We start from the raw sequence: 16262 nt of genomic DNA on the forward strand, positions 1-16262 counted from the left end.
TAATTTTTCTGCCTGTGAATGCTTTCTTTGTTAAGCTCCAATTTGAATGCACTTAATGTTCCCTTTGTTCTCTCTTTAGGTCTGAGCTGCAACAAGCCCAGATTTCATCTGATCAGCATGAATCCGCATCCTGTTTTACACTGAATAAGTACAAGCGAGCCAGCACACAGTTCACTGCGGACCTTTCAAACACCCCTGACCACTAGCCTGTAACTTTAGCCAGAGACTGAAAGGACAGATTCATTAGGCCGCCCACCCGCCCAATTAGGAGCCAGATGGCGCTTCTGGCCAATCAAATCATGGATGCGAGAATTCTTAGCAGCATGAACGGCAGAGTGGAGCTCTCGCAGTTCTTAAGGGTTACAAATCAAAGCATCGTTAGCCAAGTTCAGGACGACAATCGCAAGAACAGAAAGTATCCTTGCCCGTTGTGCGGGAAACGATTCCGATTCAATAGTATTCTGTCGCTTCATATGCGCACACACACTGGCGAAAAGCCATTCAAGTGCCCCTACTGCGATCACCGGGCCGCGCAGAAAGGCAACTTGAAGATACACCTGCGTACCCACAAGCAAGGCATTCTAGGTAAAGGCCGCGGACGAGTCAGGGAGGAGAACAGGTTGCTTCACGAGCTTGAAGAACGGGCCATTCTGAGGGACAGGCACATGCGAGCCACTCACGTGGGCATAACCCAACTTCCACAACCCCAACCGACTCCGAAGCACTTCCCCGACAGCCAACCGACGGTGTCCGTGTCCCCTAAAGTCATTCCGATCCCAGATGAGCCCCCACAGCCTCCACCCAGTGGCTTTCGCTGCTCATTCTGCAAGGGCAAGTTCAGGAAGCAGCAGGAACTGGAGCGTCACATCCGGATCTTGCACAAACCTTACAAATGCACCTTGTGCGAGTTTGCCGCCGCCCAGGAGGAGGAGCTTATCGCTCACGTTGAGACTACGCACATAACCTCCGAATCAGGCGCGGGACATAAGTCGGCGGTAGGGGTCAACGACAAGGGGAAGGGGGGTGGCGACTTCCCGTGTGATGTTTGCGGACAAACCTTTAGCCAGGCCTGGTTCCTCAAAGGTCACATGAGGAAGCACAAAGACTCTTTCGAGCACTGTTGTCAAATCTGTGGCCGTCGCTTCAAAGAACCCTGGTTTCTCAAGAACCACATGAAGGTCCACCTGAATAAACTGGCGTCCAAGGCTCGTCTGCCTTCTCATCATGAGAACCCCGTTCACCTGAATCATTTAACGGAAGAATATCAGAGCAACTTATACTCACAGTACATCTCCCGCCTTCACAACAGGTTCCTCGCCGCTGAGAGAGCTGACCAGACAGATTATAATCAGCTACTCGCCGCGGCGGGAGTTGACATCAAAGTTAGCGAGATGTTGGGTCGCGGGGTTTCCCCGAGTCTCGGTCTGCTCGCTGAAACGAAGGGCTCCTCTTTGATGGCCTTAAATCACCTTCGCCCTCCCGCCACCAATCTGGACTACCTCCAGAAGGTCGGAGATTCGGTGAGCTACCCGGGCTGGCAGATCATGACACCCCCGCAGCATATCCTCAATTCTAAGGATCAGCATCAGCTGAGCGCCTCCTTCAAGTCCGAGCGACGCCTCCCCACAGACGATTGCAAAGCGGGCCTCGCGGATCGAGATGGCAACGCGGGAAGCCGACCCGGTAGCAAAGGCAGCCTGAGTCATTACGGGCCAACCGAGCTGGCGGCGGACAACGGAAGCTCCAATTCGGGAAGCGCCCTGGAACGACGACCGCAGTCTTCTTCTCCTGCTTCGGCTTCAGGTAACAAAACAATAAGTTTGGCTTGAATGGGCTACTTCAGGTCATTATAATTTGGTATTGAATGATTGCAGTGCTGTGCCATTAGCATAGGCAAGCTAGGCCAAATTGCTTTGAGGAAAAAAATATTTTGGGAAAAAAATACTCGTGCTACGCTTTTCCGAACGTTTTCTAACATTATGTATCATCATTTCAATATGCGTCAAATAAAAAAATTAGGGCTGTTAAACAATTAAAATTTTTAATCGAGTTAATCACAGTTTAAAAATGAATTAATCGTAATTAATCGCAATTCAAACCATCTATGAAATATGCCATATTTTTCTGGAAATTATTGTTGGAATGGAAAGATAAGACACAAGACGGATATATACATTCAACACACTGTACATAAGTACTGTATTTGTTTATTATAACAATAAATCAACAAGATGGCATTAACATTAACATTCTGTTAAAGCGATCCATGGATCGAAAGACTTGTAGTTCTTAAAAGATAAATGTTAGTACAAGTTATAGAAATTTTATATTAAAACCCCTCTTAATATTTTCTTGTTAATAAAATTTGTAAAATTTGAAATAAACTAGTAGCTCGCCATTGTTGATGTCAACCCATAAAATCAGTCGCACCAAAGTGCCAGCAGAGGGAGACAAAAAACACAAGTAACAAGTGGACATGACACGGCTGTCATTTCATCGACGGCTGTCGATCGGGTCCGATCACGTCATTTTCAAAGTAAAGTTTCGGAATCGGAAAAAAAATATCGGCTATGCCTTTTTTTAATATAAATATTTTTTAATTAAATCGTTTTCTAATTGTATTTAACGTTACAGACATAATATGTTACACTCATCCAGAGTCTCTAGTTTAGGCTTAAGGTAGGGCTATCAAATTTATCCCAAAAACGGCGGTAATTAATTTTTTAAAAAATGTGTCACGTTAAAGTATTTTATGCAATTAATGCATGCGCTGCACGACCCATTCACGCTTTGTCGCGCTCAATCTGTAATGGCGCCGTTTTACCTATATATAGAGATAAAAGGCAGCATAAAATGAATAGAGTGAATTTTGGCAGCCTTTGGAACTGTTTTTTAATTGGCCAAAGCCTTACAATCCCTCTCCCTACGATTAGAAATATCATGGCGAGCAATGTAAGGTAGCAGTTGATCTTTTTCTTAACACCTTATGTTATTTCCCAACGCAGAGAAGGTATATGAATTGGTAGCACTACGCACAGTCATGGTTCCACTTCTTATCATGCATTTGGGCATGGCCAGATACACTAGATGGCAATATTTAATCACAATATACAAAGCCACAAGTCTTTCTATCCGTGGATCCCTCTAACAGAAAGAATGTTAATAATATAAATGCCATCTGGAGGATTTATTGTCATAATAAACAGTACTTATGTACTGTATGTTGAATGTATATATTCGTCCGAGTTTTATTCATTTTTTTCTTAATGCATTGCCAAAATGTATATGATCGGGAAAAATTATCGGGAATGATTGGAATTGTATCAAATACTTGTTCTCCCCACTGTATATAGCGGAAAACACTCTGAACCGCTCTGAGACCCCCAATTTGGCCAACTTTCAAAATTGTCCGATATGCATGTGTGATACATTATTGGAAAGCTTAAAATCTCAATTTTCTGAGGGAAAAAAAATTGAACAGGAGGGCATTTAAAAAAAAAAATTAAACAGCAAAACCCTATCTGGAGGTGAGAGCATGCAGGAGCAGAATTACAGACGCCATGATTTTAGCGAGATATTATCACATACTTACCTTGTTTCGATCAAATAACTCCATGTAGCATGTATCACTGAGTGTCAAAACACAGCTGTGAATGGCCACAGCTGGATTTTTGGGAGATTTTATGGGTAAAACATGGTAATATATCAAGGGTCCCGATGCAGAAATCGCAGACATCAAGGAGTGGTCGAGATTTTCTTTTTCATATATTTACCCTTTTAAACTTTTAAACTTTTTTTTTTTTTTTTTTTTTTAATTTTCTTTGTTTGGATCGATTATTCATCATCTAACATATCGGAGAAAATGCGACAGTAACAACAACAACAACAAAATACAATTAAGCAATCGTTATGAGGTAGATATCCCTGAAGTTTTAACAGAAAACATTTTTTTCATTGTGACATTATTTGTTTAGAAGTTTAAAATATGCGAGTGAATGATTTTTTTTAAAGTTGTTTTTTTTTAAAATGAAATATTAGACATCAATTAATGATCCTAAGCTAAAAATGACAGACATTTTGAATAATAAATATCATTAATTACCTTCGTTTTATGGCTGGGTCGAAACAAAAGCGGTTGCGCGACATCTGTAAACAGGGGTTTCCAGGGTAAAACGGACAAATTAAAAAGAGGTCGGGGACTTAAAGTGCCATGAATCTGCTATGGCAGCATATAGACATTATGTTCTATCATACACAACAGTTGTTTTGGTTTGAAGTACAGCAGTTTATTTTAAAGAGTGGTGCAAGAGCAGAAACTGCTTTTTCAGTCCTGTCTGTGTTTGCCGTCATATATAGTATATCATCTATATCAGAGGTCACGGTACCGCGGACCGCGGACCTCGGTCCGGTTCCGGACCCCCAAGCCGTCTGGACCGGATCTCAAGCTGTCCGGACTAATACACCTTGCAACAACAAAAATCATTTTTTTTCTGCGGGTTTGTAGAGCGGAGGTGGGCAACAAACAAAAACCTTAACAGTGACGCGCGTGAGCCAGACAATGGGAGTGAAGCATTTGAAAGTTTTTTTTAGAACAGCATGTCTCACACTCGCTTTCCAGACTCCGCGGAGTGACAGCCAAAAACTGAGCCGAATGAGGTTGGAGGAAGAGGCGAAAAGGTACGGCAAATGGCGTGCTCAAAACTACGCAAGACTGATGCAGAAAACAGAGTGTTAAAGGAGGATTAGACCAACACATTTTTGTTCATTTTACCTGGTGGCAGCACAAGACCGCTATGCCTCATCTGTTCAGAGACGGTGTTCTGCCAAAATCTGCTACATTGGCGAAACGTGCTACATTAGTCGAATTTGACACCCAAAGCGTAAACTTGTTTTGTTTGGATGCATAAAGGCAGAACGTACTAAAAAATGCCGTAAGAAAATACTTAAATTAGCAGTTATACCAAATAAGGACGGTTTAAATACGCTACGTGACTAATGTGGTCAACTGCTTCAAAGCTAACGCAAAAAACCACAATGGTGCAAAGTATGAGAGGGTAATACATGCAAAAAGTATTTTTCAGGCAATGAAAAGTTTCTAAAAACTAAATAAAAACAAAAATAGTGAGTACTCACCGCTTCTAACGGATGCGCGCAAGCGCGCTGAGCGTTGTGTAGACGTTTCGCCGCGTAGTAAGGAATGGCCGAACAACGGAAGCACTTGTAAAAACCAGCCATTTGAAAAGGCACTATGAAACGAAACACGCAGCTTTTTCGCAAAGTTTGCCTATGAACTCTGCCATCTGTTCTAAAAAAATAGTTAATTATTATTAAATATTAAATTATTAATTATTAAATTATTAAATATTATTAATTACTTATTAATTAATAATTTATTACTTACTATCAATTTATTTTATATATTTTATTTACATTTTTGAATGTTGTAATTATCAGCATGGCCACGTAAAAATACGTTTGTATTTTATGGAAAAAAAGAAGCATTACAAATATTTCCGGACCCGAGATTGTTGTAATTTTTTAATTTTGGACCCAGAGGATTTTTAATTCATGACCTAGTTCACTACGTTAGCGGCTAGCGCTATTGATCAAGGAATGTCTCACTTCCGTTGCTGCAAATATGACATTTAAGACTTTTAATATGGAAAAGTCCAAGCCTTTAGGTGCTGCTTTAAAAAAGTGACAAAAGGAGGTGGAGGAAATATAGTTGTTCAGTCATCTTCGCTAGCGTTTTGGCTTATTATTTCCAGAAACAAATCTGATGCGGTTATGTCATACTTCATTATCGAGAACAAGTGCACATAGACACAAAAAATACAGTTTATACTAGTGCTAGCTCCAATTGATTTCTATGAAGACATCAGGTGAGGTGTGACGCCAGCAGCAGGCGGCTAACGTTACTGTTGACATTGACTGCCGCTGGGCTGCTACTGAGGTGTTTAAACACCCCAGTAATGGGGGACACCACTAGAAGGCGACGTCCACATATCTCCACTCAGATTAATCAATAGAGTAGGCTGACAGACTGGTGTGTCAAGAGGCACAGGTCAGAATGTCGCCGTTAATAAACTATTCCTAATTTCTGTGCGGCCTGGTTGCATGTGCGCCATGGAACGGGACCACTGCCATCGACAACAACTACTTCTTGTAATCCAAAAACCAAGGGTGCGCAAAAGCTTCTTTCCTTCTTCTACATGGCAAGATATCCAGTTTAGTTACGGGTTTTTTAAACCAACAATAAGCACATTCAGGTTTTTGAATGTGTTTACCACCAAAACCCCATTTTGAAAGGGTTATCAGCTAGATGTGGCCAATGGCATGTTCAGCCTGCTTTCATTAGAGGATATCTTAAATCATTTTTTGTGAATTTGCATTTTACAGACGAATAACATGCAATATATGTCCCGACAGATTTAAAGTGGCAATATTCATGTGCTGCATGTCATCGCCTGTAGGCCATATTTTCATACTGGAATACGTTAGCATGACTTTAATATTGTTTCTGCTTCCTTTGTCTTCTCATAGGCACCTTGCAAAGAAATTGTCAAACAGCTGCACTTCATGATCGTCCATATTTTTCATCTGTCAGTTAGTGTTGTTTTCATCAACAATGACGATAACGAAAATATTTCTTGACGAACAATTTTGTCATGACAATGACGAGCTAAAAACGTGGATCGATAACAAGACGAATGCCACTTTTTGGCGAGCGAGACCACAACGAGACCAAAATGTGACGTAGTTTGTGTCATATGTTCACAATGCGTGACATTCTCATATCATACGTGGAGTACGTCAGCCTAGCAGTCTTTGGGTCATGTTACTTATTTGAGATGTGTTGCGCCTCTCCACACTCTACTCATCGGAGGTTAAGATGTGTTTCAAGCTAGGCTGCGCTCCGTCTTGCTCATTTGGAAACACATAGTAAGATTTGTTTTCTTATCTTCACAATAGAGAATATGGCGAAAAATAAAGATGTCCCGATCGATCGGCATGACGATCACATCATTTTCAAAGTATCAGCAAAAAAATATCGGACATGCCTTTTTTTAATATATTTATATTTTTTAATTAAATCGTTTTCTATTTATATTTAACGTTACAGACAAAATGTGTTACACTCATCCAGAGTCTTTAGTTTTGGCTTAAAGTAGGGCTATCAAATTTATCGCGTTAACGGCGGTAATTAATTTTTTAAAAATTAATCACGTAAAATTATTTAACGCAATTAACGCATGCGCTGCACGACCCACTCACGCATTGTCGCGTTCAATCTATAATGGTGCCGTTTTACTTACATATAGAGCTAAAAGATAACGTAAAATGAGTAGAGTGAATTTAGGCAGCCTTTGGAGCTTTTTTATAATTGGCTAAAGCCTTAAAATCCCTCTCTCCACAATTAGAAATATCGTGGGAAGCAATGTAGGGAATTAAGGTGGTAGTTGATCTTTTTCTTAACACCCTATGTTATTTCCCAACGCAGAGAAGATATATCAATTGGTGCCCCTACGCACAGTCATGGTTGCACTTCCCATCATGCATTTGGCCAGAACAGTTAAATGGCTATAGTATCATTTACTGAAAGCTCAACAAATACACTAGATGGCAATATTTAGTCACAATTTACAAAGTCACATTTATCCTTTAAGAATTGCAAGTCTTTCTATCCGTGGATCTCTCTCACAGAAAGAATGTTAATAATGTAAATGCCATCTTGAGGATTTATTGTCATAATAAACAAATACAGTACTTATGTACTGTATGTTGAATGTATATATTCGTCCGAGTTTTATTCATTTTTTTCTTAATGCATTGCCAAAATCGGGAATGATTGCAATTGAATCGGGAGCAAAAAAAAAGCAATCGGATCGGTAAATATCGGGAACGGCAGATAGTCAAACTAAAACGATCGGGATCGGATCGGGAGTAAAAAAACATGATCGGAACAACCCTAGCGAAAAACACTCAGGTGACTTGAAGTTCTGCTCTGAGACCCCCAATTTGGCCAAGTTTCAAAATTGTCTGATATGCACGTGTGATACATGAAGAAAAATTTTGAACAGGAGGGCATTTTTAAAAAAAATTTCAAACCAATAACTCATGTAGCATGTATCACCGAGTGTCAAGACACAGATGTGAATGGCCGAATCCGGATTTTTGAGGATTTTAAGGGTGAAACATGGTAATATATCAAGGGTTGCGTTGCAGAAATCGCAGACATCAAGGCGTGGTCGAGATGTTCTTTTTCATATATTTACCCTTTTAAACGTTAAACAGACCATACGCCGTACTCTACATCAAATTGGTGTGCATGGCTGTCACCCCAGGAGGAAGCCGCTTCTGAAGACGGTACTTTATGTTCCTACCATCCCTATGCAAACCTACACCCTTGATTATCATCACAAAGATTTAAATTTAATTAATTTAATTTAAAAGAAATTTAATTTAATACATTATACATATTATATAAATTATTATTATTATTATATACAGTGGGGCAAATAAGTATTTAGTCAACCACCAATTGTGCAAGTTCTCCTACTTGAAAAGATTAGAGAAGCCTGTAATTGTCAACATGGTTAAACCTCAACCATGAGAGACAGAATGTGGGAGAAAAAAAAACAGAAAATCACAGTTTGATTTTTGAAGAATTTATTTCCAAATCAAAGTGGAAAAAAAATTTTCTGGTCACCTACAAACAAGCAAGACTTCTGGCTGTCAAAGAGGTCTAACTTATTCTAACGAGGTCTAACGAGGCTCCAATGTTACCTGTATTAATGGCACTTGTTTTAACTCAATATCGGTATAAAAGATACCTGTCCTCAACCTCAATCAGTCACACTCCAAACTCCACTATGGCCAAGACCAAAGAGCTGTCCAAGGACACCAGAGACAAAATTTTAGACCTGCACCAGGCTGGGAAGACTGAATCTGCAGTAGGTAAAACGCTTGGTGTGAAGAAATCAACTGTCGGAGCAATTATTAGTAAATGGAAGACATATAAAACCACTGATAATCTCCCTCAATCTGGGGCTCCATGCAAGATCTCACCCCATGGCGTCAAAATGATAACAAGAACGGAGAGGAAAAATCCCAGAACCACACGGGGGGACCAAGTGAATGACCTACAGAGAGCTGGGACCACAGTAACAAAGGCTGCTATCAGTAACACAATGCGCCGCCAGGGACTCAAATCCTGCACTGCCAGACGTGTGCCCCTGCTGAAGAAAGTACACGTCCAGGCCCGTCTGCGGTTCGCTAGAGAGCATTTGGATGATCCCGAAGAGGACTGGGAGAATGTGTTATGGTCAGATGAAACCAAAATAGAACTTTTTGTTAGAAACACAGGTTCTTGTGTTTGGAGGAAAAAGAATACTGAATTGCATCCGAAGAACACCATACCCACTGTGAAGCATGGGGGTGGAAACATCATGCTTTGGGGCTGTTTTTCTGCAAAGGGACCAGGACGACTGATCTGTGTAAAGGAAAGAATGAATGGGGCCATGTATTGAGAGATTTTGAGTGAAAATCTCCTTCCATCAGCAAGGGCATTGTAGATGAGACGTGGCTGGGTCTTTCAGCATGACAATGATCCCAAACACACAGCAAGGGCAACAAAGGAGTGGCTTCGTAAGAAGCATTTCAAGGTCCTGGAGTGGCCTAGCCAGTCTCCAGATCTCAACCCCATAGAAAATCTGTGGAGGGAGTTGAAAGTCCGTGTTGCCCAACAACGGCCCCAAAACATCACTGCTCTAGAGGAGATCTGCATGGAGGAATGGGCCAAAATACCAGCAACAGTGTGTGAAAAGCTTGTGAAAAGTTACAGAAAACGCCTCCGTTAATGCTAACAAAGGGTACATTACAAAGTATTGAGATGAACTTTTTGTATCGACCAAATACTTATTTCCCACCATGATTTGCAAATAAATTCTTTAAAAATCACACAATGTGATTTTCTGGTTTTTTTTCCCATGGGTTAACCCATGATGACAATTACAGGCCTCTCGAATATTTTCAAGTGGGAGAACTTGGACAATTAGTGGTTGACTAAATACTTATTTGCCCCACTGTGTATATATATATATATATAATTAATTATTATTTAATAAACGATTAAGTAAAAATAAAATTTGGGGCTAAAACGTTTGAATTTTACAGACGAAAAGAATTCGGATAACTGTCGACTAAAACTAGATGAAATTTGTAAGAGATTTTGTCGACTATAACTAGACTAACACATCTTGAAATGACTAAAATATGGCTCAAATTAATCTTTTTGCCTAAAAGACTAAGACAAAGAATAAAACTGCTACCAAAAACAACACTTGTCAGTAGGGATGAGAATCGAGAACCGGTTCCTATAGAGAATCGGTTCCGTGCATTTCAATTCCATGGAATCGTTTGGCAATTTATCTAACGATTCTCTTATAGATTCCAACCAGCACGAATTACATCAGGTAATTGCCTTACACATGTTACGCACGTTTAATTCAGCAAGTAAATTTACGTGATTATTCAAAGAGGGACCATTCACTGAGTATAATCTAGAGTCGTCGCTAAGTGCTTTAGCAATTAGTTTCAGAGGCCGTGTCATTATTCATGAGACTACTTAAAGAAATGGTGATTTTTCCAAAAAAGTCTATTAATTGGTCTATCGTATTCCTCGTGGAATACTCTATAAGAAAAAAAAATCCTAAACGATTTTATGGGCAATTTTAATACTAATTTCGGTTGGTAGTCCACCAATCAGTGTTTTTTTTTTCCTGAATACAGTAATTTTCGCACTATAAGGCGCACCTGACTATAAGCCGCCATCCACCAAATTTGGTACGAAAATGGCATTTTTTCATAGATAAGCCGCACTGGACAATAAGCCGCAGCTGTAGTTACTGTATTATGGGATATTTTCACAAAAATATTAACTTTATTTGACAGCAGCATCATACGACTGTCATAAGACTAAATGAACCACCATGGATTCATTGCTTCAAGAAGCTTCATTTGGCCATCACTGCTCCCTTAGGGAGACAGTCAACCTCTGCTGCCACCTGCTGTCAATACTGTTGTTGTCCAACATGCCTCCTAGCATGCATTGCAGCTCTTCATATGTAAATAACAATCAAAATTCATGATCTGTGATAATTATTTCTTAAGTTACTGGTAAGTTACTGACTAGTTATGGTAATTAATAACACTTTATTTGACAGTGGCGCCATAAAACTGTCATTAGACAATCATAATTATGACATTACACTGTCATGAGCATGAATGAATGCTTATAACAGATGTCATTTAGTGTTATAAAATATCTCACTTTTGAATGGATGTAATAGATCCAAGCTGAACATAAATGGAGTTAGTGATGAAATTTGCCGAATGACATAAGTTTCAGTAATGCCAATGATAGTGTCATGTCATAATTATGAAGGTCTTATAACAGTCTTATGATCCGCTGTCAAATAAAGTATTACCTACTAACCCAAATAAATCAACAAATAAGCCACACTGGATTATAAGCCTTAAGATTCAAAATGAAGGAAAAAAGTAGCGGCTTATAGTCCGAAAATTACGGTAATTTAAATTTGGTGGGTCATGGGGCCAATCTGACTACTGATTTCACACAAAAGTATATAGCTCCGCATCGGATGGTGGTATTTTTGTGCTGCTACGACTAACGGTAATCTTTGTAAATCTCACTGGAACAGCACCAAACCAAAGTTTCAGCATCATCACTTTGTCAAGAGTCAAGAATCTGCATTGGACAAGGTGTCAAGAGTCAAGAATCTGCATTGGACAAGGTGATGATGCTGGAACTTTGGTTTGGTGCTGTTCCAGTGAGATTTACATCGATGATTGCCTGAAGAAAACATCCAAAATTTCCTCAGTCCTTGATGATATGGGGCTGCATGTCAGGCAAAGGTACTGGGGTTAAATCTTCAATAAATGCACTAGTTTACATTCAAATTTTAGTTGTCTTATCCCTTTAATTGAAAATATGTTTGTCATTTTCCAAGATGACAATGCATCATGCCACGGAGCCAAAACTGTCGAAGCATTCCTTGGAGAAAGTCTCATCCAGTCAATGTCATGGCCGCGGACGACTTCTGATTAAACTAACTAAACGCCAATCAAAATGTTTGTTCTTCTTTTTCCCCAAATTAGAATCGATAAGAGAATTGTTAAAGAATCGAATCGTTAAGCAACATCGATAACAGAATCATAAAAATCCTATCAATTCCCATCCCTACTTGTCAGTTTTTTTCTATACGGTTTGAGAAAATGTTGACTTAAATGGCAGGTCACCGCTGTAGATTTCACTGACATCCACAAGGACTTTTTCTTCCTCTTTTTTTATTTTTTTTATTAAGGATAATGGCATTGTAGTGATAATTAGTACCCTCTATTTTATATCTGTCACATCCTCAACCAATTGCCTCCGGGGGCACAAGATGTTAATGCATGCCATCTGGTGTTTTTAATGATTTGATATATACCACCCAGTGATTTTTATGATTTGATCTACCACCTGGTATTTTTATTGATAGTCTTCTGTTCCACCTGGTGCTTTGGATGATTTGGCTCTCTGGGTAAATGCCACTCTTGTCATGGCATCCCGCTAACACGCTTTCACGGGCCTAAACGAAGAGAGGACGGTCGAGCCGTAGCGCCGTCGCCCCGCTTGTCGTCTACTACCGAGTCGAGTCCGACCCGTTCTGATGCGCTCTCGCGGGCCGTGTAGCAGAGATAAATGGATCAGGCCTAATCTCATTAGATGTTTTGTTTACATATAGCGCTATCTGCATATTTTACACGTATGGGCTGAATCCACTAGTACTTGCGCTTTAACTAACATGTTGTTTTCAATTTCTAGCCTATCTCCGAGACCATATGCTGTCATTTGCGGGAAACCTTTCTGATCGCGCGCAGTAAGGGATGGCACATTCAGCATCAGACTCTAATTTCAGTCAATATTAAGCATGGAAACTAATTCATTGTAAAGGTCAGGCGTCATTGCTTTAGTCAATGATGAATCCGGCGGGCTCTCTCTCTCTCTCTCTTTCGCTCCCCCCCTTGCCTTCCTCTCTGTTCTTAGTCGTGTGTAATGGTAGACTCACTCTGGGGGCTTAGCACCGCATTGTTTAGCTCTGACAATATATCCCTGAGACCTCTGCAGCTGCTCCCCGCGCTCACAATGACAGATTAATTAACACAATCACACACTGCTGGCCCGGGCTCAACACTCAGGTCTGCTACAGGACAGATAGGTAAATCCTACACATATGGCCAACACGCACCACTTGATGAGGCTTTAAGGGCACTCGTTTAACTCATTCGCTGCCTCTGACGGCGCTAGACGTTCGATCCATTTTGACCGGGTGGGGCAAACTGACAAATTTTCTGAAAGAAATAGCCGTAGAATTCGTAGCTGAGTTTCCTTTTGGACTTCAAGACCACTTAATAGCGCCATAGAGCAAATTAAGCTCCGTGAAGCTTTGAACAGTTTGCGTGCAAAGCTTTTTTTGCTTCAAAAAGATTCAATAGCGTACCGCACGAATGCTATTTTGAAACCACAAGGCTGCGTGATGTCACAATCGTAAACCACAAAGGGGTCAATCAACATAGAAGCTCGCTCGCATAGAACCCATGCTAGTACTGCTTGTTTTCTTCCAGTAATCTTTCAAAAAAAAGAATTTGCCGAGTAAACACTGCTGCTATGGAACTTGTAGAAACGAATCTAGACATTACGACATATGGAAAGATGTTTTCTTCATACGTTTCCCAAAGCCTAAAACTCGGAGGAAAAAATGCGAACAGTGAATCAACTTGTGCGGATGTCCAAATGACCAGTTAACGCCAGCAAGTTGAAGCCATTCACCTTAATATGCAGCCATGGTCCTACAGATGACAATGCTGATCCATTTTATGTCACAGCCTGCCCCGGAGGGGAAAGCCATTTTGATATTTTTGCTAGCATGATGTGTTACCGTGCTGCTTCTGCCTGACAATGAATGACCTGAAAAAAATGTAAGGGGTATCTGACTGCCACTGTTGTCACCTTTTCTGTTGTAAAGAAACAACTTTAGTAAGGGGGAAGTGTAAAGAAATTAATAGAATTAGATTTGTTTTTAATGAAAAAATTAAAAAGTGTTCGTTGGCTGTCACTGAGTAGCATTTGCGATCGCAACACAAAAATAGCAATGTAAATTACCCCCAACAACGGTCAGAGACATAAGACAACCAGAAGATATAATATATAAAAAAGACAGGGCATATGGTGCTAAAGGATAGCTTGTTGAAACAGGAGAATGTCATTGTCAGTGGCGTAAGGCAATGCACAGAAGAAAATGATGTCGATAAAAAAGCTACCTCTGGATCATGTCAGCCCCCCCCCCCCATCTTTTTCAGCCCTCGACACTCGAGCCAACTCTTTAACTGAACATTTCTATGTTCTTCCAAATCTTTACCAGTGAATTTGGCACCAGGGACATCATTTTCGGACAGATTTGGTAGGTTTAGTTCGGTAAACATCTCGTTCGTAAGCTATTTACCTGCAGCTAGCATGGGAAACAAACACAAGTTTGACCCAGTCAAATCAGTCTCAATTCTAGGTAAAAGCAAGAAAAGAAAAAAAAACATGCAGTTAGATTTATTTTACGTAAATATTTCCAAGTACAATGCTAGTCTGTTGTAGCTAGTGACCGCCTGATGTAAACAGAGCTTTTCTGGTGAAAATTCTTGTGAATAAATGCTTAAATCCCATTTTTATAGATACTGTATGAGCGTAAAAAATTGTGATTGTTAGTTAAAAAAAAAAACAAACAAAAAAAACGTGCAGTTAGCATTTATTTCATGTAAATATGTCGAAGTACGTGCAGTTCGCATATTGCAAACTATGAAGCCAATGCAGTAGCGGCTAATTTCACAATGCATGCATGTTACGAAAAATATAATAATTACCTTGAATCCTCGAACAAATCACTCCAGAGACAATGCTTCCTGTTTGTATGCGGAACAGCTTTCGGACTTTTTCAACAGAAATCTGGCGTTAGATCGCTGCGTGCGTGTGGTTGTGAATAGCTCCTCTTGATGTGGAAGGCCCCCTACTTGAATACGAGGCGCAGTGCATGACCGATCTGACCTGTCAATGCATTATGAAGTCTATGCATGTATTTAGTCGCCGCTTGGCCAGAGGCGGGGTCGCTCCCTCCCAACTCTATGGCGAGCGAACTGAAGTATATAAAAAATGCATAAGGGAAATCAAACAACAAAAGGGAACCGCGTGGTACCCCAAGTCACGCAAGCCTGCAACGGCTCTCACTTTCTTGACTTTTTGAACTGTCAAATTATCGCCACTTCCAGGCGAGTGAAACACACGAAACGGCTGCCCGTCTCGGCCACTGTCACTCTCACATGGTCCGTTCAGGGTTCAGGAACAGCATGCACAACACAACTGCCACATTTGGACACAATTCTGTCTATCAAATGCGACTGCTCAGCGCGGAACAACAACATTTGACCATGGATAACTGTCGGTCATCTTACCATTGCTGATTTTGAATAGCGTGCACACTGTGTACTTGTGCTTCCAAGGATGCCCTGCGTGTAGTGTCATACCCTACAGTGTATCACAGAAGTGAGTACACCCCTCGCATTTTTGCAGATATTTTAGTATATCTTTTCATGGCACAGCACTGACAAAATGACACTTTGACACAATGAAAAGTTATCTGTGTGCTGCTCATATAATAGTTAATTTATCTTCCCCTCAAAATAACTCAAAATATAGCATATAATATCTAAACCCCTGGCAACAAAAGTGAGTACACCCCTCAGTAAAAGTTGTCAATATTAACATATAACATGTCAACTATTAATATTTTGTGTGGCCACCACTATTATCCAGAACTGCCTTTACTCTCCTGGGCATGGAGTTGACTAGAGCTTCACAGGTTGTCGCTGGAATGCTTTTCCACTCCTCCATGACAACGTTGAGGAGCTGCCGGATATTTGAGACTTTGCGCACCTCTACCTTCCACTTGGGGATCCCCCAAAAATGTTCTATTGGGTTCAAGTCTGGAGACATTCTTGGCGAGTCCATCACCTTTACCCTCAGCCTCTTCAGTAAAGCAGTGGTCATCTTGGAGGTACGTTTGGGGTCATTGTCATGCTGGAACACTGGCCTGCGACACAGCTTCTGGAGGGAGGGGATCATGCTCTGCTGCAGTATTTCATAGTACATTTTG

At 40.5% G+C, this 16262-nt stretch overlaps 1 protein-coding gene across 1 annotated transcript in view; it reads left to right on the top strand.

The window, feature by feature from the left end:
- Positions 1-230: 230 nt before the first annotated feature.
- Positions 231-16262, top strand: part of LOC130915995 (zinc finger protein 536-like) — a gene marked incomplete at its 5' end in the record, with an annotated part of 64963 nt that continues 48931 nt past the window's right edge. The window contains one exon of the mRNA XM_057836316.1: positions 231-1803. Coding sequence (XP_057692299.1) covers positions 231-1803 — 1573 coding nt within the window. The remainder of the gene's footprint in view (positions 1804-16262) is intronic.

Source organism: Corythoichthys intestinalis, chromosome 5 (genome assembly GCF_030265065.1).
Source record: "Corythoichthys intestinalis isolate RoL2023-P3 chromosome 5, ASM3026506v1, whole genome shotgun sequence".
NCBI lineage: Eukaryota > Metazoa > Chordata > Actinopteri > Syngnathiformes > Syngnathidae > Corythoichthys > Corythoichthys intestinalis.